This window comes from Haemaphysalis longicornis, unplaced genomic scaffold (assembly GCF_048455015.1).
Source record: "Haemaphysalis longicornis isolate Haplotype H1 unplaced genomic scaffold, Haemaphysalis longicornis Haplotype H1 scaffold_9, whole genome shotgun sequence".
Taxonomy (NCBI): domain Eukaryota; kingdom Metazoa; phylum Arthropoda; class Arachnida; order Ixodida; family Ixodidae; genus Haemaphysalis; species Haemaphysalis longicornis.
This window is the reverse complement of record NW_027526460.1, coordinates 62,893,804-62,918,153: the sequence shown is the minus strand read 5'-3', so window position 1 is coordinate 62,918,153 and position 24,350 is coordinate 62,893,804. Positions and strand designations below refer to the sequence as shown.

At 45.4% G+C, this 24,350-nt stretch overlaps 1 protein-coding gene across 1 annotated transcript in view; it reads left to right on the top strand.

The window, feature by feature from the left end:
- Positions 1-536: 536 nt before the first annotated feature.
- Positions 537-24,350, top strand: part of LOC144152369 (uncharacterized) — a 45,488-nt gene continuing 21,674 nt past the window's right edge. The window contains exons 1-5 of the mRNA XM_077683639.1: positions 537-763; positions 2,531-2,580; positions 4,222-4,300; positions 9,293-9,381; positions 13,771-13,887. Of these exons, the coding sequence (XP_077539765.1) occupies positions 760-763; positions 2,531-2,580; positions 4,222-4,300; positions 9,293-9,381; positions 13,771-13,887 (339 nt within the window). The 5' untranslated portion in view covers positions 537-759. The remainder of the gene's footprint in view (positions 764-2,530; positions 2,581-4,221; positions 4,301-9,292; positions 9,382-13,770; positions 13,888-24,350) is intronic.

The window sequence follows — 24,350 nt, the reverse complement described above, 5'->3', positions numbered from 1 at the left end:
CCCATGCAATTCAAATTTCCCGCCTTCGCAGTGCTCGCGAGCTTCTGTCCGAAACTGCGCCAGCGGGAGTTCTGTTGTGCTTGCTCTAATTTCGTATGCTGGAGCTGTGTTGCGTCATTTCGAACGCGTAATTTTTTTCTTGCGCGACTGGAGCCTTTCTGCGGCACTTCGAACGCGCCATTTTCTTCTTGCGCGGCTGGAGCCTTTGTGTGTCATTTCGAACGCGCCAATTTTTTTCTTGCACGGCCGCTTTTTTCGCTTACTATCGTGAAAACCAACCCAACGGGCGTTCCTAACTAAATGAACGCAAGTGCTGGCGGTTAATTACATGCATTTTGCATCAAATGTACCTGCAGTTTTCTTTGCGCTAAACAACGGGGAGATGTAGGATGCGCCAGCAGTTCACGAGTTTCGAACGCTTATGACTATATAAACTGTTTGGCTTTCGAAGCCTCTGGGGTACGCCGCGACGACAGCGCTACAACAGAACGCCCTGTTGCTCTACTTGGGTCCAGGGAGCGAGCTACCACGACAAGGCGAGTGCCCAAAGTTCTCTGCACTTAAAAGGAGAATTCAAAGAAAACAGTAGATAGCTGAGTGTGCGCAGAGGAAGGGCCAGGCCTGAATCTATCTCGGAACGGAATACGACGCGCAGGGCACTATTATCGGTGTTGGGGTATCAAAGAAGAAAAGGAAGAAGTGTCACAACCTGCGGTTCTCATCTGAGCGGCAGCGTAGCGACACCGGAGCATCAAAGACATGGGTAAGATGCGACAGGCTTAATTTCTTTCCTCTTCGCTCATTTTTCGACCACTATAAGCAAACCTTATCGTGAAGGAACAGTCCCCAGCACAAGGTATCGGTTCACTAACGGGGCTACAAATGATGATTAGAATGCTGAAATCCCGTGATTTCACAGTTTATACTGCTCTTGTACGTGCAGCCCATAAAAAAAATGTTAAACTCGAGAAAGAAGTTTCCGAACGTCAACCGTAATTGCCGTCGTTTAAAGTTGCCTTCACAAAGCTGCGGCTGAGAGCTGCTTCAATTTGTAATCGAGAACAACGCGAGTACGAGGGTTGCTGTAGGCTAGCGTAAAGGATTATTGCCTAATTTTAGCTTTAAAAATTGAAGCAAGCTTTTGAAACCCTCTTCATGTGGCTCTGCAGGAAAATGAATGAAAGAGAAGGACGTGTTTAAATCAAGCAATGTATCAACTAGCAGGGCGCTAATTTCACAGTAAAACGCTTGCAGGGTTGGCGTTGATTATCAAAGCATCGTTTGGCGTAGCATTTTCGCTGCCCTCCTTCATAATTTTTGCTGCACTGAAACAAATAATTTTAGAAGGACACCTCACACGTGTGCATGTAGCCCATACGAGAGGTCGCGTAAGACTTACTTGTTCTACACTGCACCTTCTCAATCACTTCACAAGAGGCAATGAATACATAAGATCGCCATTGTACGTAACTATAGTCGAAACCTTTACCTAAGCCTAGAGTTTCATACTAATATATACTAGAGGGAAATCTGGCGCCACTGTCTTAAGGGAGCTGCGCTTCAGCGAGCGTTCCGTCATGCACCGGTCAGGCACGTTCCACTTCCCCTTGGCATGGCTCATGAATAGGCTGAAAAGTTGGCTCTGGCTTTGAAAAAGCAACAATATTACTGTAGAAGGTTCATCAAATTTGTTTTGTTATTATAAAATTCAACCTACAAAAAGATTCATTTGCAGTGATTACGGAGAAGCTTCATGCATGATGAACAAGGGAAAAATGTTACCCTTTTTCGTTGATTTTGGCTTCGACACGAAAAAGAAGCCGTATGGCTAGCTAAGCCAAGTAGGCGAGAAACATCGCTAGCGTCAATGGCGCCACCCACGGGCCGCCGTGGGCGGCGGCCTGCGACTGCAGCGACAGATTTCCCTCTAGTATATATTAGTATGAAACTCTGTGACGTAAGCCTCGTCGGTTGGCTAGGTAGTGACAGCCGTGAATTGCATCTGCGTTGCTTTTATTCGAAGCGGATTATGATGCGTTTTTCGTTCACGTCGCTAGTAAGCTCCAAGAGGTACTTGAAGGAAACAATGTTATTCCTATTTTGAGCGTGTGCAAGTGTTTTCTTGCATGCCCCCTACAACGAGATTATACTTGGTGTGCCAAGATTAAAAGTAGCGGTGTGTTGTGGTGATCCTTGTTTTTGCTGTTGTTTTTTACTAATCATATGGACTACCTGCCTCTGAATTTTCGGTCATTAGCCATCCTCGCGAGACACACCCACAGATACGAAGTACTTTGGGGTTCTTTTGATACGGCTTTACCACTTTTACCCCAAACAAGCCCGCAACCCTGTTGCCAAGATAGAAAATAAAATTTTCTGAGGTGACGTAACAGTCATCTGCTTAAAAGCTACTTTCGGGCATGCTATATGCTCGAATTGCGTTTTAAGTTACACAGAACAGTGCACAAAAAGTAAGTAATTTGGCAGTAAGAGGCTCCGCTAATGTTTTCCACCACACTTCTAATTCCAGGGTACCTAACCACGGCGCGAGGATTCACCATAGTGGGCATGGTTTACGCCGTGAGTAACGCATGAAATACAAAGCCACCAAACATGAAAAAGATACACCCCCCCCCCTTCCCAAGCCGTGGTTTACACCACCAGAAAGGAGTTCACTATAGCCCATTGCGCAACGAAACTGAAGCGTCATTCCTAATATACAATTACGCCGAATTTATTCAGATACACTCCGGTTTTAGCCACAAGCAAAGATGGTCCTAACTTTTGGTTTTGTTCGTTTGTTGTTATTTTGCTCCACTCGAGAAAAGAATGGTTGTCAGCAGTCGCAAACGTGGATGTATCAAATGTGCTATGTATCTATTCGCTTATCATCAACTTAAGGTTTACCACAACCAGAAGACTGAATGCACTCGCTATAATTGTTGTAAGTAGGCCTTCTAGCGACGGCGTTTCAATATCTCGTCATTTCATTCACTTTTTTCTTCTTTCTTAACTACTTTTGTTCTAGCGCAATATTCCATAAGACAGTATATTTAGTGCGCTGTTTGTAGTACATCGTTGCTCCCGAACGAGGGGATGTCCGAAATAGTGGAATCACCCATCCCATATCAAGACAGGCCTTCGTCTGGTAGTGGACATAATCGGTAATTGAATAATTAATTAGGTGCCAGGAAAGCTTCCTGGTCCCATTTCCAAATATGGACACATGGGACACACCCCGCAGGGGATCTTGTCATGACTGAATATAGGCCTTCTGCAGATGCCAGCTTGTTTGTGGCTGTTGCTGTTGTTTTGCTCCCTCAGACCCTTGCTTGCTAGCTTTCCAAGATTTCATTTTCGTATTTCAATTAAACTGCGCTACAACTTTCTCGGCGAAAGGTGAACTGCATTTTTTTCTGCACCCCATCACGGCTTACTTTGTGCACTGCTACTTAACCCTGTAAGCCGTCATTTTTTTATTTCAAGCAAAACAATGTTTCCAGTGTGCTTTCCTAAGGTTTAGGGTACGTGCCATAAGCACTAAAGCAAAAGATAGAGCTCGAAGTGCAAGTAATAACGGATTTATTAATGAGGCAATTAAAAATGTTATGTTGAGCAGAGACATCACGTTTGCATATTTTCCAAAACTTTATGACTACATGAACGTACAAACAAAAAATGAACTTCGTAGAACACATATTTGTAGATTTACAAGCTTGGGAATAAAGCTCGGACCGCCATTTTGTTCAGCCTCAGTGTCGTAATTTCGTCTTCACCGGAGCTCCGTCTTCTTTGTATTTTGCAGCTCCACTAAAATGAAACAACAGTAGTATCAATAGCCATAGGCATCATTGAAGAACAATTCCCTAAAAAACTAGCAGTTTTGGTTTCGTTCTCTATGAGCTAGAGAAACTTTTATTTTTATATGTTGGCGTCAACTGACACAACCAGGCCCGAAAGGGTTAAATTCTTGACATGATGGGTTGCAGCTTTCCCGCACAATACTTTAGCCAGCCACTAAACTTATATGCGCGTTTAACGGAGCGAACTTGTTTTTCTGATGCAGCGTCCCGGTTTACTTTGTCTCCAGTTTCTAGCATCATTTGTCCCCGTGGGAATAATGTGTCTTTACAATACTTCTCTAGCAGCTGCACACTGCTCGTGTTACACATTCGTTACGTGATTAGTGTGTTGCTATAAAGACACGTGCTTCTCTCGCAGCTGTCCAGCACAATAGGCATGATAGAGAATATCGTCGTAAGCGCCGTACCTACAGTCCAAGATCAGCCCTTCCCGAGAGGTGAGTGAACGCGCAAGACGCATTGGCTAAGTATCATTCTGTTTGATTGATTGATTGATTGATTGATTGATTGATTGATTGATTGATTGATTGATTGATTGATTGATTGATTGATTGATTGATTGAGTGAGTGAGTGAGTGAGTGAGTGAGTGAGTGAGTGAGTGAGTGAGTAAGTGAGCGAGTGAATGAGTGAGTGATTGAGTGAGTGAGTGAGTGAGTGAGTGAGTGAGTGAGTGAGTGAGTGAGTGAGTGAGTGAGTGAGTGAGTGAGTGAGTGAGTGAGTGAGTGAGTGAGTGAGTGAGTGAGTGATTTAACTCGTCTACGCAACGCAGGCGATGAGGCGCGCCGTAGTGGAGGGCTCCGGATTAATTTTGACCACCTGGGGATCTTTAACGTGCGCCGAAATCTCGTACGCACGGCCGTTCTTGCTTTTCGCCTCCATCAGAAAAGCGGCCGCCGCGGGCGGGAATCGAGCCTGCTACCTCGTGCTCAGCAGCGCAACGTCTTAGCCACTGAGCCACCTTGGCGGTTTTAGTATCACTCTGCTACATAAATTGCAAGCCCAAGTGTTCAGGAATTCTTTGTGTGATGGAATGGTGGTGGTGGTGGTGGTGGTGGTGGTGATGATGTTGATGATTATGACGATGAAAATAAGCATTTAATACATAGCAAAGGGGTAAGTGGAGTGGACGCGGTCAGCCTCCGGTATCCAGGAGGCCACGAGAGGACGCCACCGTCAGCTCCCGGTCGACCGGCATACCTTCATATTTGCGATCAGAGCTCGCCACAAGCTTCTCCCACTACATTCGCGGGAAGGTGTGGAGGTTAGTTTTCAGGTAGGAGTCAGAAACGGAAGCCGCTGTGCCATGTTTCCGGGTTCGGGAGTGCGAAATCGTTCGTGTGGCTGCTACAGACGCTTTAGTTTCCGCAGGATGCGTAGGCATAGGAGGAACACTGTCGCTGCCCGGTGCACAATCTTGACCGGATCTCTAAAACTGTAAAGGTTGTAACAAACCTAGGGATAACCTCTACTGCAAACACTCCAAGTGCGGGCTAGGTTTAAACTATCGCGCCGTGCCCGTGTGTGTGACTGTTCTTGCACCGGGCGGAAATAAATTAGCACAAAAACGCCGTAAGACATGTTCTGGGTGTGGCTTACTCACAATCGGCAGATCATGTGTTATTACCGTATCCCCAGAAACGGCATCCAAATGACCCATAAAAACAATGAGGACGGAACCAAGCAAGAAGCAATTGCCAGGGGTGGTGTCATCCTATAGATATCGTCCGTGAACTGTTTGCCGTCTCGAACTGTCATCATCATCATCAGCAGCAGCAGCAGCCTATCTACGCTCACTGCAGGGCAAAAGCCCCTCCCATAGATCTCCAATTGCCCCGGTCCTGTGCTAACTGAGACCCACTTATCCCCTCAAACTTCTTGATCTCAACTTTCTCGAAGGGTATGCCAACTGATATTGTCCCGTGCACTTTCTTGCCCTCTACAGTGAATATTTTCATAGTAGTATAAACCATGTTCGCCGAACAAGAAAAAAAGTTAGAGGTTTATTTTCGTTCATAACCGCACGCATAAGAAAGAAAGTATTTCAGTCGGCCACTTGATTGACAGTGCTTTCCATAACGCTATTCCACTTTCAGTTTGCCAAGCCTTTTTTTTTCCAAAGTATGAAGCATGCAGACCCAAAAAACAACCGATAAAGGCATGATAGCAAAGCTATTACTACTATTAAGGTATTTTTGGGGACTGATAAATCTGTATTTTGCCTGATAATACTTAAGATGAGTAATTGTTTTAGATGAGATAACGGCCTAACGGTTCTCCAGCACTATATCGCTCAGATAACGCTACGCGGGAAGCTTCTCAGCTGAAAACAGCGCGTAAGCAGGTGTTCCGGCTGCTATGGCACTCGCGTTTCTTTGCGTTGGTAGGGAGAAAGAAAATCTTGAAAAGATTACACATGAAGAGATGGAAGAGCAGCCAGTTTCGATTACTGAAAATTTCAGACTATAGAAGGCACACTGAAAAATTTTGGGGAACTTTTATTTATGCCTATATTATAAAGTTCCACCTACAAAACTTTATACGCATTTCAAATTATAAATCCATACGACGTGTCGGCATGATGCCACTCTAATTTTTAACTTTATTTGGAGAAATCTCTGCAACGGAAGGGCTCCTGCAACACTTTTTTTTTCAATATCTGGAATGCGTTTCAGATGGACATAAAGCGTGGACTACAGCGCTTTCAGTTCTTGCATTATGTGGCCACGAAATACTCGAGCCAGACATTAATGTTCTACGAACATATGATAACTTTCCCTCTTTCTTAGTCTTCTGCCCTTTCAGTACTTTGCTTGCGAGCTTCAGCGATGTCATACAAGCAGTACCATCGATACTGTCCGGCGTCCTTTCGGTTGCGGGAATCAACATATTCAATAGTAACTTTAAACATAATTGCAACACAAGCAAAGCACGGAAGAGAACAGTGTGCTGTGGCAAGCAAATCACGCTCTTCTGACCATAACTATAGTGTTCATAGTGCTATCGTGCAGAGCGACGCGAGCGAAAGCAGTTATCAGTATTTCTGATAAACACTTTCGCTATCGTTTATCGCTGCAGAGTTTCTTAACTATAATGTAATCTTAAGGCCCGCATTTACATAGACGTGTGGGGAGTGTTGATGAACAATGCCCAGAAGGCTTGCTGCCGTTGTCCGCCAAAGTCGGTGGCACAAAATCCCTTGAGGAGCATGGTAAACGGGAAACGGTACTTTCGAACTCCTTTAAAAACGCATTAGGTGTCTCATCAAACGCAAAGAGTGACCGTAGTCGTGTTCGTCGATCACAGTCAACCCGAATGTTATCACAATTGCCCTGTAAAGAAAAAATAACTAAATAAAATGAAGGAAGCTCACACTAACGCGTAAAACTTAAAGGTAGCAAAGCTGTACGCAACCTTCACGGCCATCACGAAGGTTCATAGGGTTCATAGTGTTCCCCAGGGTTCATTGTATCGGAAAATATAAAGACTACAGTCTTATGGCCAACACTGTTTTATCTATCGTTTGACCAAAAATTGCTAATTACTTGTAATTATCTCGGGAACTAATTGACCAAGTGAAAAATAATGGCATATTTGAAATCAGTGGGGGAAAAGCAGCAAGACTAATTTACAAAGTTTACTTGAAAGTTAAAATTAGTTGTTTTACGACCAGTGTCCCCCCTTAAATCTAAAATATTAGCGCAGTCGCTTTATTACATCGCCAGCGTGAAAAAGGCTTCGCAGTGCAGCTGTTTCTTTTTCTCTAGTATACCACTTGGTCTGCATGGACCAAGTTGAAGTTGGCGGTTGGCGGCAGCAAGGATTACCAGGGCAACAGTTTTGCTTGTCTTTGTATGTGTTGAGTGAATTGTTGTCTTGGTGGAGGTCTTACTTCTTTAACACACGGCGGGAGTGGTGTGGTCGAGCCAGGAACTGGAGAAATAAGGTGGGCTACAATGCTTTGGCCATGACTGAACAAGCTCTTTCGAGCCAAAGCTTTTTTTATTCTTTGTTTAATTAAATCGATGCATACAGCATTACGAATGATTTGTGCCAGTGGTCAGCTCTTAACACTAAAAAATGAAGTAAGCTCACCCTGACGCGTAAGACTTGAAGTTAGTGAAGCTGTGCACAACCTTCACGACTGTCATGACTGTTTAAGTCCACAATCGCACCGAGCTTGTTTCTTCGCTGCTGCCGGAACAACCTTTTCCTTCATTTTTCCCTTTTTTTTTTTTTTTTGAAGTGATAATCAGTGCACTTCACCTTGGAATGGCGTACCGCATGACGTGTCTTTCTCGTTTCGAGCAAGTGCTGCCACGATTACGGCAAACGCTGGAGTTATCTTTTTGTTGTTGTTGTTAATCGTGGCCAATCTCGCTCAGTGGGTATGCTTAGTTTGACAAACGTGCGCCGGGGACGCTGGGCGGTCGTCGCGAGGCACGCACACACTAGCTAAGCATTTTCTTGGCTTTGTTAACTTCCGAGTGGTCATCAGGGGCGCGCGCTTCGCAATCTCTTAGTATTTTTATCTGCACACACGAAAAATTACGATTTGCTAAACAGCTTCGCTGTTACAAACACTTTTGTGTTTGTGTGGGATTCGAACGTGGGTCTCCGGATCATCATACCAGTGCTACAACCACTGCCAGAATCGAACCAAAATATTCGTGATGCGGGCTCAGTGACAGAACAACGTGACGGCACGGGACTAGAGCAGGTGCACCCGGGCGAGAGCTGTGGCTCTGAGCAAGCTGTCGGGTGAACTGCGACCAACCAGCCGCGGTGGCTCAGTGGCTAAGGCCCTGTGCTACTGAGCACAAGGACGCGGGTTCGATTCCGGGCCGCGTCGGCCGCTTTTCTGATGGAGGCGAAATGCGAAAACACCCGTGTGTTCGACAGTTCGGTGCACGTTAAAGATCCCCAAGTGGTCAAAATTAATCCGCAGCCCTCCACTACGGCACGCCTCATCGCCTGTGAAGCGTCGGCGCGTTAAACCCACTATCAATAAATGAATTGCGGCCAGACTGCCATCGGAGAAGTTCGCGTCAAGAGACAAGAAACAAGACAAGCAATTTGTGTTCCTTTCTCAGCGAAGAAAGGCACGCAAATACGGTCTAGCAGTAAAGAAGCCCTTGTTAATCGCTAAACTCCCGTCTTCAAACCGCGTAAGCGGGCCTAAATTCCCGAAGAACTTCTCGCACACAGTAAAATCACGTAGAACTTCTTCAGAAGAAAAAATAAATAGTTTTCTCACTACAAAATCTGAACGGATAAACTTATCAGACAGAATTTACACCTCTAATCCGGGCGCCTCTACACATTGCCGTACACCGGCACGTGGTTAGCATCGCACCGAGGCCGTTGAGATACTATTAGCATTACTTCTATTGGTTAATTGCTCTTTATCTCTCCTTCACGGGTGTTTCAGCGGGCATGCTGTACGCCTACACATTCAAGGCTATGGAGACGTCCTTCAGCAGCTTCTCGGCCGTGGTGTTGGTCTTCGGCGCCATAGGTGTAAGTTGGTGCCAGCGACTTTCATGCAAGAAAAGGTCACTGCGCGAAGTAATCAGTACAAGACAAAGCCCAGACGAGCACAGTCGTGCAGCTCTTCTTTAAGTGACAGAACCTAAACACTCGGCCACATGGATATGCTATCACGTGATAACATATAACAAAAAATTGTGTGTGCATGTTCGTATAGATGTGCGTGCGTGCGTGCGTGCGTGTTGTGTCTGTGTGTGTTTGTGTGTGTATGCTGACAGCCACGACCAAAGTTTACGGAACAGAGAAATGGCAATTTTAGGTTATTTCTGTTCCTAAATCAGCCCTACAAACTGTCGAATGCATGCGAGATGTCGTACAAGTGCTGAACTAATGAGAACTACCGCACATAGTACTCCGGGCTGCCGTGCGGCACCGAAATAACTCAAAATTGCTGCTTTCGTGGTCCGTAAACGTTTGCTGTTCGGTGTACGTGTGTAAGCACGCGCGCACGTACCCGACATATAGGGTGACGTAAGCGCTCACGTGACCACTAACGTGACCCTATATGGGTCGGTGTCATACCCATCGTGAAACGTTGGGTATGACTAGACATACACGTCGAACCATACCCAACGCTTCACGAAGGGATTACTACTAACCGAAACAACAGGCGGCACGCACAAGTCCGATAAGACGTACACAAGGTGACCCCCAAAGGCATCGCTGCGCCACTCAGGAAGGTTGACAGTAACCCAGTGCGTTTCCCCACGGCCTCCTGGAAGCTTTCCGGTCACTGTTAAACTGCAGTGTTTCGGTTCTACAAGGGGGAACATACCACCTCTTCGTTTTAGGCAACTACCTCTAATACAGTTGAACATCGTTATAACGAATACTGATACAACGCATTATCTGCTATAGCGAAGTAAATACGAGCTTTGGTTGGTCACGCTTTATTTCAATGACACCAATTCTTTATAACGAAAGTGAAAGTGCGAGAGCCGCGCGCACTATCGGATATAAAGAAGAAATATTTGACCAGTAGGCTGGGAAGCTAATTGAGAAACTCCCGGCGTCCGAAACTGCAGAAGCAGAAAAGGCCCCTTTGCTCGTGGACACTGTGGAAAACTTCATCCTGCTCAGTGCCGTGAATAGCCACCAGACCAAAATTACATCCTTCCTCGAAAAAATGGGAACGCAGGCTTGTTTTGACAAATGGACTTTGTTCCGTTGTAATTTCCCATTTCATATTCTGGTTCATTGAGCTTAAAATGCCACAAGGAGAAAGATCACGGTTACCTTGTTTATAATAGGTTCGAAGATTAAAATATTGCATTTTTGTATCAAGGATTTTCGCGGGAGCCAGGTTACCGATTGGTTTGAACCGATTTTTAGCTCTACTGCTACAACGAATATCGGATATAACGAACTAAATTACTGTCTCCATACTACTTCGTTGGTATATACCGAGATTCGACTACATATCTGCTGACGTCACAAAACATCCGATTAAGCGGAATAATCGAAGTTTTGGATTAAATTATAAAACTCGTCAGTAAATAAGGCATTGTTTGCACCCACGCAAGCAGTTTGAGCACTATAAAACGCCAGCAAAGTTGTGTGTTGTCTTCGTGTCCCCTTTAACAAAAACTTCGCGGTTTCTTGCCTTGGCCGCTAGAAAATCCCGTAGTGTGTGACGGGTAAGAGCAAGGCTTGGTGGAGTGATTTCGGTGTCCACGTACAAACTTACGGATGTATTTTAACCGGATCTGGGGAATTTGCTTTACGGGAAAACTAAGTACGAAGTACAAAATGTTCCTCGTTCCACTAAGAAGGGGCTTCCGGAAAATACATCGCCCTTTCAAAGAAGCGTATTTCTTGCGGGTCTTCGAATAATCACTGCTGACTGGGACGGACATCATACGTCGGCTTGGTCATAACCAAAGGGTGTTATGCCCCGCACAGTAAAGCCACTGGCTAGCTTTTTCCGGCCGAGTTAAGCATCCCGTCAGGCAATCACAGTCCTTGGAGATGCTTAACCCTTTGCAGGCACCGCTTCCGGTATCGAGCGCAATTTTCCGCGTCGCTAAGCACGCCGCCGTTTACTCGTCTTGTTCAGCGGCACGGGCCACTAAGACCGTGCGCTGTTTGATAGCGGAAGCGGAAAGAACTTGCCCCGGAAATGCATCCTGGCAAGATGGAACCAAAACCTAGGTACGACTGGCTGCAGCTCAAATAGTGGCGTTGTTTACCGCTGCGGTTTCAAACACTTTGATTGAATTTAGGGAAAGCTTAGTGCGGGTAAGTTTGATTAACATAACTAAAAGTAAATGATGACTGAAAGTGGAGCTGGTCACAAGAAATAACTCAAGAAACACAGAACGAAGTTTCAAATGATCCTTCTTGCGAGAAAATGTACAGTATTATGTAATAAAACATTTGAATATCGTGTACAAAATTAACTAAAAAAACTGTGGTCGATTTCCGTGTCATAGGAATCGATGAAACGCGAAAGTGAAATGTGCAGTGAAGTCTGCAGCTGAGCATGATTTGCGGGTCGGCAGCTGTCTTGTGGGTGTGCTTGGCGAGTGGCGTCCTGCTGGCGGGTCGCTTCGACATAGGTGTACTTCCGTCAGTTCTGTGACGGATATGCCGTCATTGACAATTCGGAGCATCCCGGCATAAAACACTTTCGTGTTAAAATATAAAACCCGAAAGCGAATAACCCTAAGTATAACGTACCCTTCAGTACTAAAGGTTGCTTCCCGGCATGAGCGCCCTGTGTGCAGGGGTGCACCCTTTACAGGCCACTTGCTTCGTTGTACTGGCGTCATTTCCTTGACGGATATGACGTCAGTGAAATCTTGGTGTATCCAGGAAAAGAACTCTTTCGTGTTAAAATGGAAGAGTGGTGGCATTTTATGCCACTAGAGACTAACGCATGAGCGGCGTAGTCGGTTCACTGGCCGCCTAACGAGTTCTTGTCGTGACCTACGTAAAAAAAACTTTTTAGTTTTTAAACGTGCGCTCACTATTCTTGTACCAAAATCTGTGTATTTACCACGTTGCACTGGGTCGGCGCAAACTGTTGTGGCTGTGCCTCAATGCGCGACTGCAGGAATGTCTCATAGTTTTTGAAACATTTGTTGTTTTGCCATGATCAAAGTTTGAAATGTTAGAGGGCGCTTTTCGTCGACTACTGAGCACTCCAACTGGAAACGAACAAAACCTTGCTGTGATCCAGTATACATAGTAGAATTTTTAAACCATACTTCACGCAGGCAAGAGACAACTGCATCAGTGCATTGCCTGTAGCCATTTTAGAAAAAAAGAGATAACCTTTCGAAGTGCTTCTCATAAAGCGACGTTGAAGTTCTTGTATATAAGTGCGTCATTTTTTCGACAAACGCTAGTTGGATGTGTGGCACTGTGTTGTTGCACGTATATTTCTTTCTTTTGTCCCCGTTTTCCTGCGCCGTTGTTATCCTTAAGTACTGAAAAAACAAGGCATTTATACGCCGTTGTGACGATTAAAAGAAAATGAAAAAAATGGCCCTTTGGTGATGCACATGCACAAAAGACCCACCCGGTGTGCCATCTATGAAAATACCGAGCGACCAAGCGCCAGCAAAGCAGCCATTTACCCGTTATCTAGTCACTTGGTCACGTGGAAGCCTGCCACTGTCCCTGAAGAAGGAAATGTATGACAGCTGCATCTTGCCGAGACTCACCTACGGGGCAAAAACTTGAAGGCTCACTAAAAGGGTTCAACTTAAATTGAGGACGACTCAGCGAGCAATACAACGGAAGATATAGGTGTAACATGAAGGGACAAGAAGAGAGCGGAGTGGGTCAGGGAACAAACGCGTGTTAAAGACATATTAGTAAAATAGAAGAAGGAGAAATGGGCATGGGCAGTACATGTAATGCGAAGGCAAGATAACCGTTGGTCATTAAGGGTAACAGAGTGGGTAGCCAGAGAAGGCAAGCGTGGCAGGGGGCGGCAGTAGGTTAGATGGCCAGATGAGATCAAGAAGTTTGCGGGGATAAATAGGTAGATCGATTGATTTTTTTATTCGACCGATTGATTGATTGATTGATTGATTGATTGATTGATTGATTGATTGATTGATTGATTGATTGATTGATTGATTGATTGATTGATTGATTGATTGATTGATTGATTGATTGATTATGAATCACGTGGTACCGCAGCGGCAAGGCTCCCAGCAAACTACAACGCCTATCCGCAAGCGAGCGGGCGTGACGTCACGCCCACTCGCTTGCGCTCCGGCGGCTCAAGGTCATTGCAACGCGATGAATTACCTGGCGAGGCAAGGCCTAGTAGAGCATTCGCGCTCAGCATTTGCCCATAGCTGCAATACAGTGATTCCATACTCGTCCTAACATTCGCCTTCGCAGAGGATCAAGCCAGCGCTGACGGTGTTTCTCGTCTGGAACAGCTTCTCGACCGTCGCCTCCGCTGCTGTCAACTTGGGCCTCTTCTACACCAAGACCCGCGACGACCGATTTGAATTGGTAAAGCTTCAAACTGCGAAGTCAATAGAGTTCGCAAATTTACACCCACTGGCTTCCCCCCCCCCCCCTCAACGCAAGACATTTTATTTTTCCCTATACCCAATAGCATTCTTTGTGCAATACAGTTCTTGGGGATGGTTTTGTAAAAGTTGCAATTTCTGTTCTCGTGAAATTCATTGTCAAGAAAAGTTTCTGTACAACGTTTTGTTGGGAATAATTCTTGCTCCGTGTAGTTGGTGCATCATTTCGAGGGTTGTAAAAACTGCGCGTAAAGGACAAGATAATAAGGAAAGGACAGGACGGGCGCAGCTAGACTCACAAGTGGATTTATTGAAAAAACGTACATGACTATATACCATCTATTGCCGAAGTGAGTTTGAGTTCTTGAACACGATGGTGCACTGATAAGAAAAGAGCAAAAACTGGCTGCTTTGCGCGCATGTGCAGTAGATGGTATATAGTCATGTTCGTTTTTTTTTTTTTTTCAATACAGCTAGTTGTGAGTCTGCGCCCGTCCTGTACCGTCCTTATTATCTTGTCCTTTACGCGCAGTTTTTTCAACCCTTGAAAGAGTCTATAGCCTAACTTTCTAACGAGCGAACAAACCTTTTTTTTATGTATCGGCTTTAAGATCGCCAGGGCTCGATACTTTTTTTTACTTTAAATAAATCTGCAAGTTTACTTTCGAACAAAAGGAATGTCCGTGAGAATGACTGTGGCTTGTCAAAAAAGACTAGCGATTCGCCCGAACCAACAACCTTGCATAGAGCAATAGATCTTCACCTGCGTAAATAGTGAGCCGTTTCTACTACCCAAATTTTCAGTGGTCTTTAGCTGAAGTTCTCAAAAGAAGAATTCAGTGGTCATTCCGAAGAGCGGACACTTTCTGCTGTAATGCTCCTTTACTCTTAAAAGGACCCGGCAACACTTTTTTCAACTTTTTTTTTTTTTTTCGGAATCCTAAATGCTTGCAGAACACAGCCAACCAACACATCCAGTACTAAGATTAAGGGGTCGCAATGTACCTCAGCCAAAAATTACTACTCAATGCCCATCAGATAACTTAGAAACTGGCTCGAAAAATCGTTCTCTCTTTCGTGATCTTGGCTTTACTCGACCGCTGGAATTATGTAATTACCCCGACCAGCTCTAATGAAAGAGAGACCTTCCCATACGCTCTGATTCCGCATGCCAAATTTGTTATTTCTTTCTTGGTTTTTTGAGGTTTTTTTTTCAACGACACTGCACCAGTTGTTGCTGCCTTTAATCCCCATTTCTCCGCTGTATACGCGTTTGATCGGCCTGCCACCGTTGCTATTTCGTCTTTCTCTCGGTCCGTGGTGCTCAGTCTTTGCCGACTCACACTGGGGGAAGTGCATACCTTCTGTATGCCCGACAAAATGCTCAAATATGCGTTTTTAGTGTGAAATTGTCACTTGGTTATTAAGCAGGCGAAAGCACGCACTCGGCCGGCGTCCTGAACGCGCACCCATCCGGATGTCGTCCGCAAAAAAAGAAAAATTGGCTGCGTATATGCTCCTTTCGTTGCAAACATTCACCAAGTAGATGTCTCCCTTCGCTTTCCGGCTCACCTGTCATGTTATTCCTCTTGCATCACGCTCCTCCCAAGATAAACACGCTAAAGGTTTTCTCAAGTCAATTTAAATTTACCGCGTCTCACTGCTCCAGGCCGGGTGCCTTCATGCCAGCGCTGTCGTTTGGCGGGCAGTGGCTCAAAGATATATCCCGGAGATAACTGTGGTTCTTACCGCAAGTATTGACCGGGGAAGGCTGCCACACCCAACTTTGCCATTTGTTTGGCTTGTAAGCCATCCCGACGGAGCTCCTACAAGCGTTGCGCTCCAATTATGATGAAAACACCGCAGCCGCTGAAGTGGTTGCCGTCGATTAATGCTGACTTCACTGGAAAAACATTGTTTTCTCGCAAGAGTGACGGCGCTTCCACGCTCAGAATGGCCCTGTTGGGCTGTTGATACAAATTGGAGACTGACCTGTTAGCTTTTGCACGTGCATAGAGGTGCTTCACGTCAAAAGACAGCTCCTTGACGTAAAGCAATGTTTCCGCATAACTAAATGAAAGAAAATGCTCTAAAATAAGGAATGCTAGTCGAGCTGGAAGATATGGTAGCAGTGTGGTTTACTTGTATGCCTTAGCGTTTACTTTAGCTAGACTGAACTGTGAATTCCCGTTGCTGACCGGTATTATATAGGTAGTGATCAGTACAATCGGCATTGATTGGTACGACCACGGAGGTACGACCGCTGCGTTTTATGCGAGCAGTCGCATGCCCCACTGCGAGCGCAGCGAAGCTGGCAAGTTTGTGGATTAAACTTAGCTCCATCTGGCGGAGCACGCCGTCCCTTACACGCAATGATTCGGCGCACTGACTCCCACTATCACCTGCTGCGATGAACAGGTCGCTATCTATAATGCCGCTCGTTGTAATTACAACAGCATTACGGCTATTGGCTGGCTTTTCTTCAGTTGTAGCAATGAATGCGTTCGATAGCCACTTTAAAAAGAAAGCCACAAAACCAAGCAGAAACGGAAGGCGCATCAGCTGCGACGAGCAAATCACGCAGTGCCGCTCCGTGCTGGCGATAACTATTCGCACTTTCCAGCGAATATAGGTGGCGCGACGGGGTGTCCAAAATGGAGGACGGGACGATGATCGGACGTCGCGTAAGCGCGCGCGTCTGGAGAGAAAAGCCGATCCAGGCCAATTAGTGTCTCTTCAGACCATCTTTTTCCTTGCCGATGAGACACAAAGGTGCTTTGTCGAAGGCGAAGCAGTTTATAACGCCAGTCACATAGTATTTTGCGGCATCAGGGAGGCCACAGATGACATGCTGAGCTTCGAGGGATTGTGCCTGCAACCGAATTGCGTCACCAGCCAACCGCACTGCGTGAACGTTTGTTGGCACTATAGGTTCTATAAAGGATGCTACACTTCCATCCATGCTCGTAAAATTGTTCAAGCACACTTTACGAATATTTATTTGGCGCCAAGCAGAGCTCGGTAGACGCAACCGAGCACAGCGACGCACTCAACTTGCACGAACAACACACCATCAATAACGAGAGAGTGAACCAAACTTAAGTATATTGCTCCAGAAGAAGTCAGCTCTCATGAAGTGACTACTGCAAGCCTCATTGTGTTGCTGACACCTTTTCCAATGCGGGGCATAATTATCCAAACCTTTCGGGCTTTTTTATATCTAGGAAAGGTAAGAACGCTGGCTTTTCCTGGTACTGAGCGATTTCTATACTGCGGTACACAGCACATTCGATTGCTTTTTGGTTTTGCGTTCTCAATCCCCGCGTTTCCGAACGCTCCAGCTGCCTTCGCCCGGGACGCCGATCATCTACAAACAGCTTCGGAAAAAAGGCGCGCGGCGGCGCCACCGTTGCTGGAAAGTGCGAATAGCTTTCGCAGTGCTTCCAGACGTGAAGGAACGAGTGAAAGCGTTTATTGCAAGGGCTGCAGAGTTCCTTTAGAAGCGGCGAGTGCAGTGGACAGTGTCTTTCCCGTCATCATCCAGCCAGGATTTTGAATTGAGTCACGCAGTGTTTGCTTGGATCCTAGGAGCGCGTGCGCGCGGAGATACGACGGTCCAGAGAAATGAATGGCGACATTAAGCGCCCAGTTCTTCGCGGCTGTGCTTCCCTTATACCCAAGTTATGCGGGCAATCATTCCGAAGGCCGCTGCGGCGACCATTACGGAAATCCTTCGCGATCGTTCGCGCTTGAAAGTACTAATTTAGGCACAGTTTATTGCTCACCAGCAATCGATCGCTTCGAGCGCGTGTTTAACCTCATTTCAGGCTCAAGATTCCGCCAGTGCAAACGCTACTCAGAAAGTTTTCTAGAGATTGCGTAGAAAGGTGTTGAAAGTTAACTCGTAAAGAGTTACACCGATAACGTTACGACAGAAGCACTTTTTTTTAGGTTTAAGACATCACTTAATCCGAAAATTCTAATTTTCCTTAATGAAGCAAGAACAGCGAAAATGTATGTTTTAATATCTGCTAACCTTGAACTCCCTAATCATAGAAAGAATTTTTCCTTTTCTTTTTCTTTTTTCCTGTAGAGGGGTATACCGAGTGGGAGCGTATACCGAGCGAACCGGTGAAATCAATATCAATAACGTATTATAACACGTTTCTAATTAATTTGCAGGCTTAAGACACGAAGTCTATCACTGCCCCATGAACGTGCCTAGGCTTTCAAATTTTAGGGGACGTTAGGGGACGTTAGGGGACACTGTGGGATAATTAGACAGCTTCGTTTGTCCGTTCGTAAGACATTTGTTAAATGGAAAAAGGTGTTTAAGAAGAAGGAAAGAACGAAATGAGTGGTAGGTGGTTATCCTATTAGGGCTGAGGGCTTTTTTGCGTGGTCAAACGTTCTACACACCGATGGCTGGGTGCAGCTGTTATTTAAAGGTCTTAGGGGTGAAGCACCCAAGGACCTCTCTTTGTCCGGGGCTTGGCGTCCGTGCACACGATGCTGCGCGTGCGCGAGGAGCATTCGATTGGATTGAACTGGATTTGATTGGATTTGGATGGGATTGGATTGAAATTGATTGGATTGGATTAGATTAAATTGAATTGTATCGAAATGGATTGGATTGGAATTGTATATTACTGTACACACGCGTTGTCACTCATTTACATGCGTGAGTGGGCAATGCCACGGGTGATTTACGGTAACAACGATCCCCAGTGCTTCGACCATTCGTCATGATTCACTTCGTGGAGATGAGTGAATTTTTTTGTGTGTGTTACCAAACGCGAAGAGCAGCTGTCTTCGTGATTCGTCAACACATATGGCATCAAAATGGCCGCCGCTGTAAATAGAAAGTAAGCAAATAAATTGGAACACAGTTGGGCTCGTGTGAGACTCGAGCCCGTGTACCTGAGCAGGAGCCCAGTGCACTAACCAAGGCGCTAATCCGGACCGTGCCAGGGGAGGGGTACTAGGCTGACGCGTGGCCCGTGAGCAGAGCAGGTGCACGCGAGAAGAGCCTGCCTGTTGGAGTACAGTAGAACCCCTCCCTTACGTTCCTCAGTGCTGCGTTTTCCCGGCTGCTACGTTGTTTTTGTCTAGTCCCGGCGCAGCTCACATACACTGTAAACGCAAACTAGCCGGAAATGGAGTTTTAATCAAGTAATGTGCCCTGAAAAGTACCTATAGCAAAAAATGTACTCCCTAGGCATGATCTAAAGAAGTGGACGAACCTCCACGGTAGTACCGTTGCCCATCCGGGTAGCAAAAGGGAGGATTTAGAACGACTTAACACCATTTGTGAGATGGCGTTCGGTTCCTTGTATACTACCACGTCCACAATAAACGCCCTATCTGAGGTAATCATCTCAAGCGGGCGGTCGCCATGTTAGTCTTCTGTTGTCTCCGTGCACCAGCACTTCAACCGTGGCCTAATGCTAATTAGAACGAGTAAGCAGGACGCAACGGTTGCACGCAGCTACAAAACCAATACCGTACGTATACCCGTATAGATGCTTCAACCAGCGCGATCAGAGGCGGAGAGCGCGGCCGTGTTGTCTCAATCTGTTTATTTTGGCGATAGGTGGTGTCAAACTCTGCTGCTAACGAAGAGGCAGTTCTCGCCGTTGCAAACAATTGCAACGTTCATCTGCTTCGCTTGCTTGCGCATACATAGACGATTTAAATTCCCGTGCCAGCGCGCCAACGCACCCGACTGCAGCGACTCAACTTGCCCTGGCGGCACGACTGGCTGCCCGGATGTATACAACCTCTGTGCCTGTGCTATCAACGCAGCGCGGCCGGTGACTCGGCGCGGCCGGAGTGGCCGAAGCTTCAATTGGGCCGTCGTTTTTGATTATTTGTGAAGGACTAGTAGTGCCATTTGGTGGAAAGATTTTCATGTGCCCCTGTCACACGAGGAACGGCCGCAAACAGCATTTGGATACGGCGACAGGTGTGGACAGCTCGCTGGTAAGTGGTCTTTCATCAGTCGATGCGTTTGTCAAACGTTTGGATAGGGTTAACAGCAAAGTACCCGGGTACCCGTGCCGCTCACCGCTCGTACGCGCACGGGCAAAGAAAAAAGCGCACACTCGTATTATTTTACTTGTTTGTGGGTTTTGGGGTATGCGTTCGCATTCTTTTGTAGGCTGGTTTGTAACAGGGCATTCGAGGTAAAATCGTTTGTCGCGCGCGGCGTCATTTCAAAGCAACGTGACGGTTACTTCGTGCTGGCGAAAATCAGCGCAGTCAGACGGAAGCGGTAAGGAAGGTAGAGAGGTCGGGGAAGAGGGCGCTAATATATAAAAGAAAGCGTAATGCAAGACGAGAAATATAACACAACCCGCCTGCATTTCTCCGAACTTCAGGACAGAGCCGCACACGGGTACGTTGTCACAAACTCGAGCGTACGACGTCTAAAAGTACCGTATATATTTTTTTTCATTTCTCAACGTGACCTGAGCCACTTATCTTCTGATTGCCGCGCATGCAGACCTGATTGTGTCCCTGTGTTTGAGCGCACAGCCATCCTTTTGCGACATAAGAACCAGCAAACGCGAGAAATTGTAGAAGCCAGCCGCATCAGAAAAGCTGGTTCCGAATGTGTCAGTCATCCCTCTATCGCCCTGCTTAATCGAGAAGTCGCATATTTAGACGCACATTGAGCGCTATTTCGGTGCTTCTGGGAATGCGTGTTGGGGGTGGGAGGGGGGTCTTAATCCATGTATGATGCGGTTATCTTTGCTGATTTTTCGCCTTTCGTGCGCCTCAAAGTTCGTTTTGTGCTTTTGTTGTTACGGTTTTTTAGTATTTTCGGCTGAGTGCGCCGAGAACTGTGACGCATTGGGGGCGCGGCAATTGGGCGCTTGGGCATATAAAGCTTTGAATTGTGCAATAATAAACTAGTTGCGAGTGTGCGCTTGTGCCGTCTTCATGTGTTCTTGTCCTCGTTAATTTGCGCGCAGTTTATTTTTCGCAATGCATAATTACCAACTCGCCCAACTCGCAACCCTTTTACAGATCCTATACTCCATAAAAATGAGTTGCCTGTCCTTTTAGCTACGGCAAAATCTCGCGCAGCGCATCATTCTGCCAGGGGGCCATATCCTAATGTCAATGCACACACCATGAAAGCAGCTTGCACTTAATGCGTCACATTGTCTGCTGATAAGCATTTTAGATTCGCCCCTCTCATCATCATTCACTTCGTGGAGATGGCGGGATTTTCTTTCATAGCTTGTTGTCACTGCAGTAATTAATAGCAGAATCAATCCTACAAATCACAGAAACGGTTCGTTTCACGTTACACACTAATACACTTTGCACCACACGGAGGAACAATCGGTTGCAGTGATGAGGCATAAGGGTAACTTGTTGTTAAAGGGTCATTGAAGACAACCAGCAAGTTGATTTCAAACGGAAGTCGGACCTCCGCATAGCCATTTCAGCATTGATTTAGTGCCAAGATGCCTTAAGTGCTGAGAAATCGCTGTTCAACTGCTCATCAAGCGTGACGCAAACACGACTGCAGTCGCTGTTTGCATCAGGATAAACCGGAAGCAAGTGAAGCAGCGGTGATTAATAGCAGTATACAAGCAACTGAATACAACATTACCACGTACCAAGCAGTTTGGTCAGTTCCGGTCAAATCGCTCATGCTTCCCCAAACTTCCCTGTCATTTGCCGTTCGAGACCACTAAGCAAAATGTTTCTCCATTGGACCTGTGATCAGTATTTACGCTTCACTGAAGAAGAACATTGGCCTTTTGAGGCCTCGCAAGTTTTGGCGTCGAACGATTTTCTCATGCGTAGCTCGCATGCTCCCTTGGAAAGCGGTACTGCCACCCCAAGTATGGACGAGTAGCACCATCCAGCGGCAGCCAAGAAAGAAGTTGTGCGCGTCAGGCCACTTAAGCCCTTCCGGTGAAAACGTGTTTTTGCTAGTTTCAACCTTATTTTTTAAAAAAAAATGCCAGGTGTAAGAGGGGTATAATAGTGTTCCCCGTGAGCTAATCTATCAACCTAGAGAGACTTGCATTTTAACTTCACTGTCATTTAAAGTTGTGCTCGAGTATATTGTGCGGAAGTAATATCTTTTTTATTGCTGCAAAAGCCACGATGGTTAATGTACTGGCACTAGGTTTTATGAAGCCTTTGCATTCCTAATTTAGGTACTGAAATTCGCAGGGAACCTGGCATAACTATTTTATTACTGTGGCGAATTATTAAGTTCGTTTAACCATAGTGTCTGTTTTGAATTTTACATGTGGGGCATTTTTTTTCTTTTTTGCTTTTTCAGGTAGATGTTCCTTTGACTCCCTGCCTGCATTCCGCGAAAGGGGAAATTAGCCTCCGCATCGATGGCCAGAGTGTCTTGACTGCATCATCTTTACTGGGAGGACTGTGTAGTCTGTTTGCATCGTTCTGGGTTTTCAACATTCAATATCCCAAGAAGGCACACAGAGCTCTAACGTTTGTGGAACATGCCTTTTTGGACCTTGCCAGCACCAAACCACGTGTGAAGGATTTAGAACTAATTAACTTTTATCGCATCAATATCCCTCACCAATATTTTATTTGTTTTCAATCCTGTAATCATTGGATAGTAGTTTAAAGAATTTCGTATTATGTTTCTGACGTTTTCTTTGTTTTTACTGAACAGGGGATATTTGATGGGCCCTTCTGTATGTTGGTAATACAGCTATCTTTTAGTGAAGCAATAATATTAACCAACTAATATAACTTGAAACAATTATCTAAATAATGTTGGCAACTGGTGCCAAATGAATCAACTCAAAATTATCGGAAAAACACGAATTATATGGCTTTTTCTTCTCACTCTGAAGAAGCTGTCGCGATACCACCCATTCTGTTCTATATCCTTGCAATTAACCCCTCAGACTGGGTCACTTTTCTTGGCGCATTTGTGTCTTTATCAAAACGCACTGGTATTTTCCGCAGCATATTTCTCGTTCTTTATATTACTCATTTATCCATAGCCATCTCATTGCTGTCTGTCTCCTACATCATTTATCTCTTGTGCCTTTACCATCTACAAAATGCTCGTTACCTTTCAATATCAAATCGTTACACAGCTCTCGCACATTTCACCACCAATTGAAAAAAAATTTTGTTGTAAACCACTGCAATCATTTTTTCACTTTGTGTACTGAGTACTGATGCGTACTGATAAGTACTCACGCGTTCTCAATCCTCTAGTATTATATAATGATGTCACTTACCATGCCGTTGTGTTTGTGCCTATATGTTTTTCGCGTATTTCCAGTTCTTGTAGTAATATTGTTTCTACAGTTTGTTCAACTAGCACACAGATCGCTCATTTCACCACCAACTGAATTTTTTTTGTTGTTGTAAACCACTGCAACCATTTTTTTCACTTTGTGTACTGAGTGCTGATGCGTTCTGATAAGTTCTGATAAGTACTGACGCGTTCTTGATCCGCTATTATTATATAATGATTTCACTTACCATGTGGTTGTGTTTGCGCCTATCTTTGTTTTTCGCGTATTTCCAGTTCTTGTAGTAATATTAATTCTACGGTTTGTTCAACTAGCATTCTATTGCTGTCTTCCATTCCTAACTGGCGTGTTTTTAGCAATTTACCATTTTTGCTTTCTTATAGGAGGTCGCCCTAAGTTTTTATTTCGGAGCCTCCTTGTGTACACCATGTACCATGTAAACTTGTATGCGAAAGTTCGTTTGAAATAAACCTGAAACCGAGCAAAACCGTGTGAAATCATTACTCCCGCAGGGAACTAGAAACTCTCCCTTGTGGCCTTGAAAAAACTCCTTTCGGAAGGCCTACAAAACCGCCCCAGCTTTGCAAAACTCCATTCAAAAGAAATATATGCTTCCCTTGAACCTCCTAAAAACTCCCCTCGCGAGGCCTACAAAACGTAAAACTCCATGCAAAAGAAGTAAATGCTTCCCTTGAACCTCCTCAAAACGCCCCTAAAATAACATAAGTACTTCCCAAGGGAGCCATAATAAGTTCCTATTCAACCGCCTAAAAAGTCCATAAACATCACTTAAAAACGCCTTGAGGAAGTAAAGAATACTCCATTTTGATCTCCTTAAATTCTCCCTAACATTTCTTAACACTCCCTAACTACCTCCTTTCTATCACCTAAAAACACCCTGTTTTGATGAGGTAAACAAAACCTCCCTGTTCCATGTAGTAAAAAAAACTCCTACAAGGAGGATCACTAGAGGACAGGCGAAAAAGAACCTCTAGGGAGTATATGGGTGGAAAAAAAGTTTAGAGTGATAGGGTCCCATGTATTAAAACCCTCACTGTTGCGTCGTGGCTCAGAGTACGTTTTCAGATCATTCGTCCCAATCTGACACTCCGAACCCGCCCGGGCAACATACGCGGACCGCCATTTTGACGTTTGACGAGCCTTGGCCAGG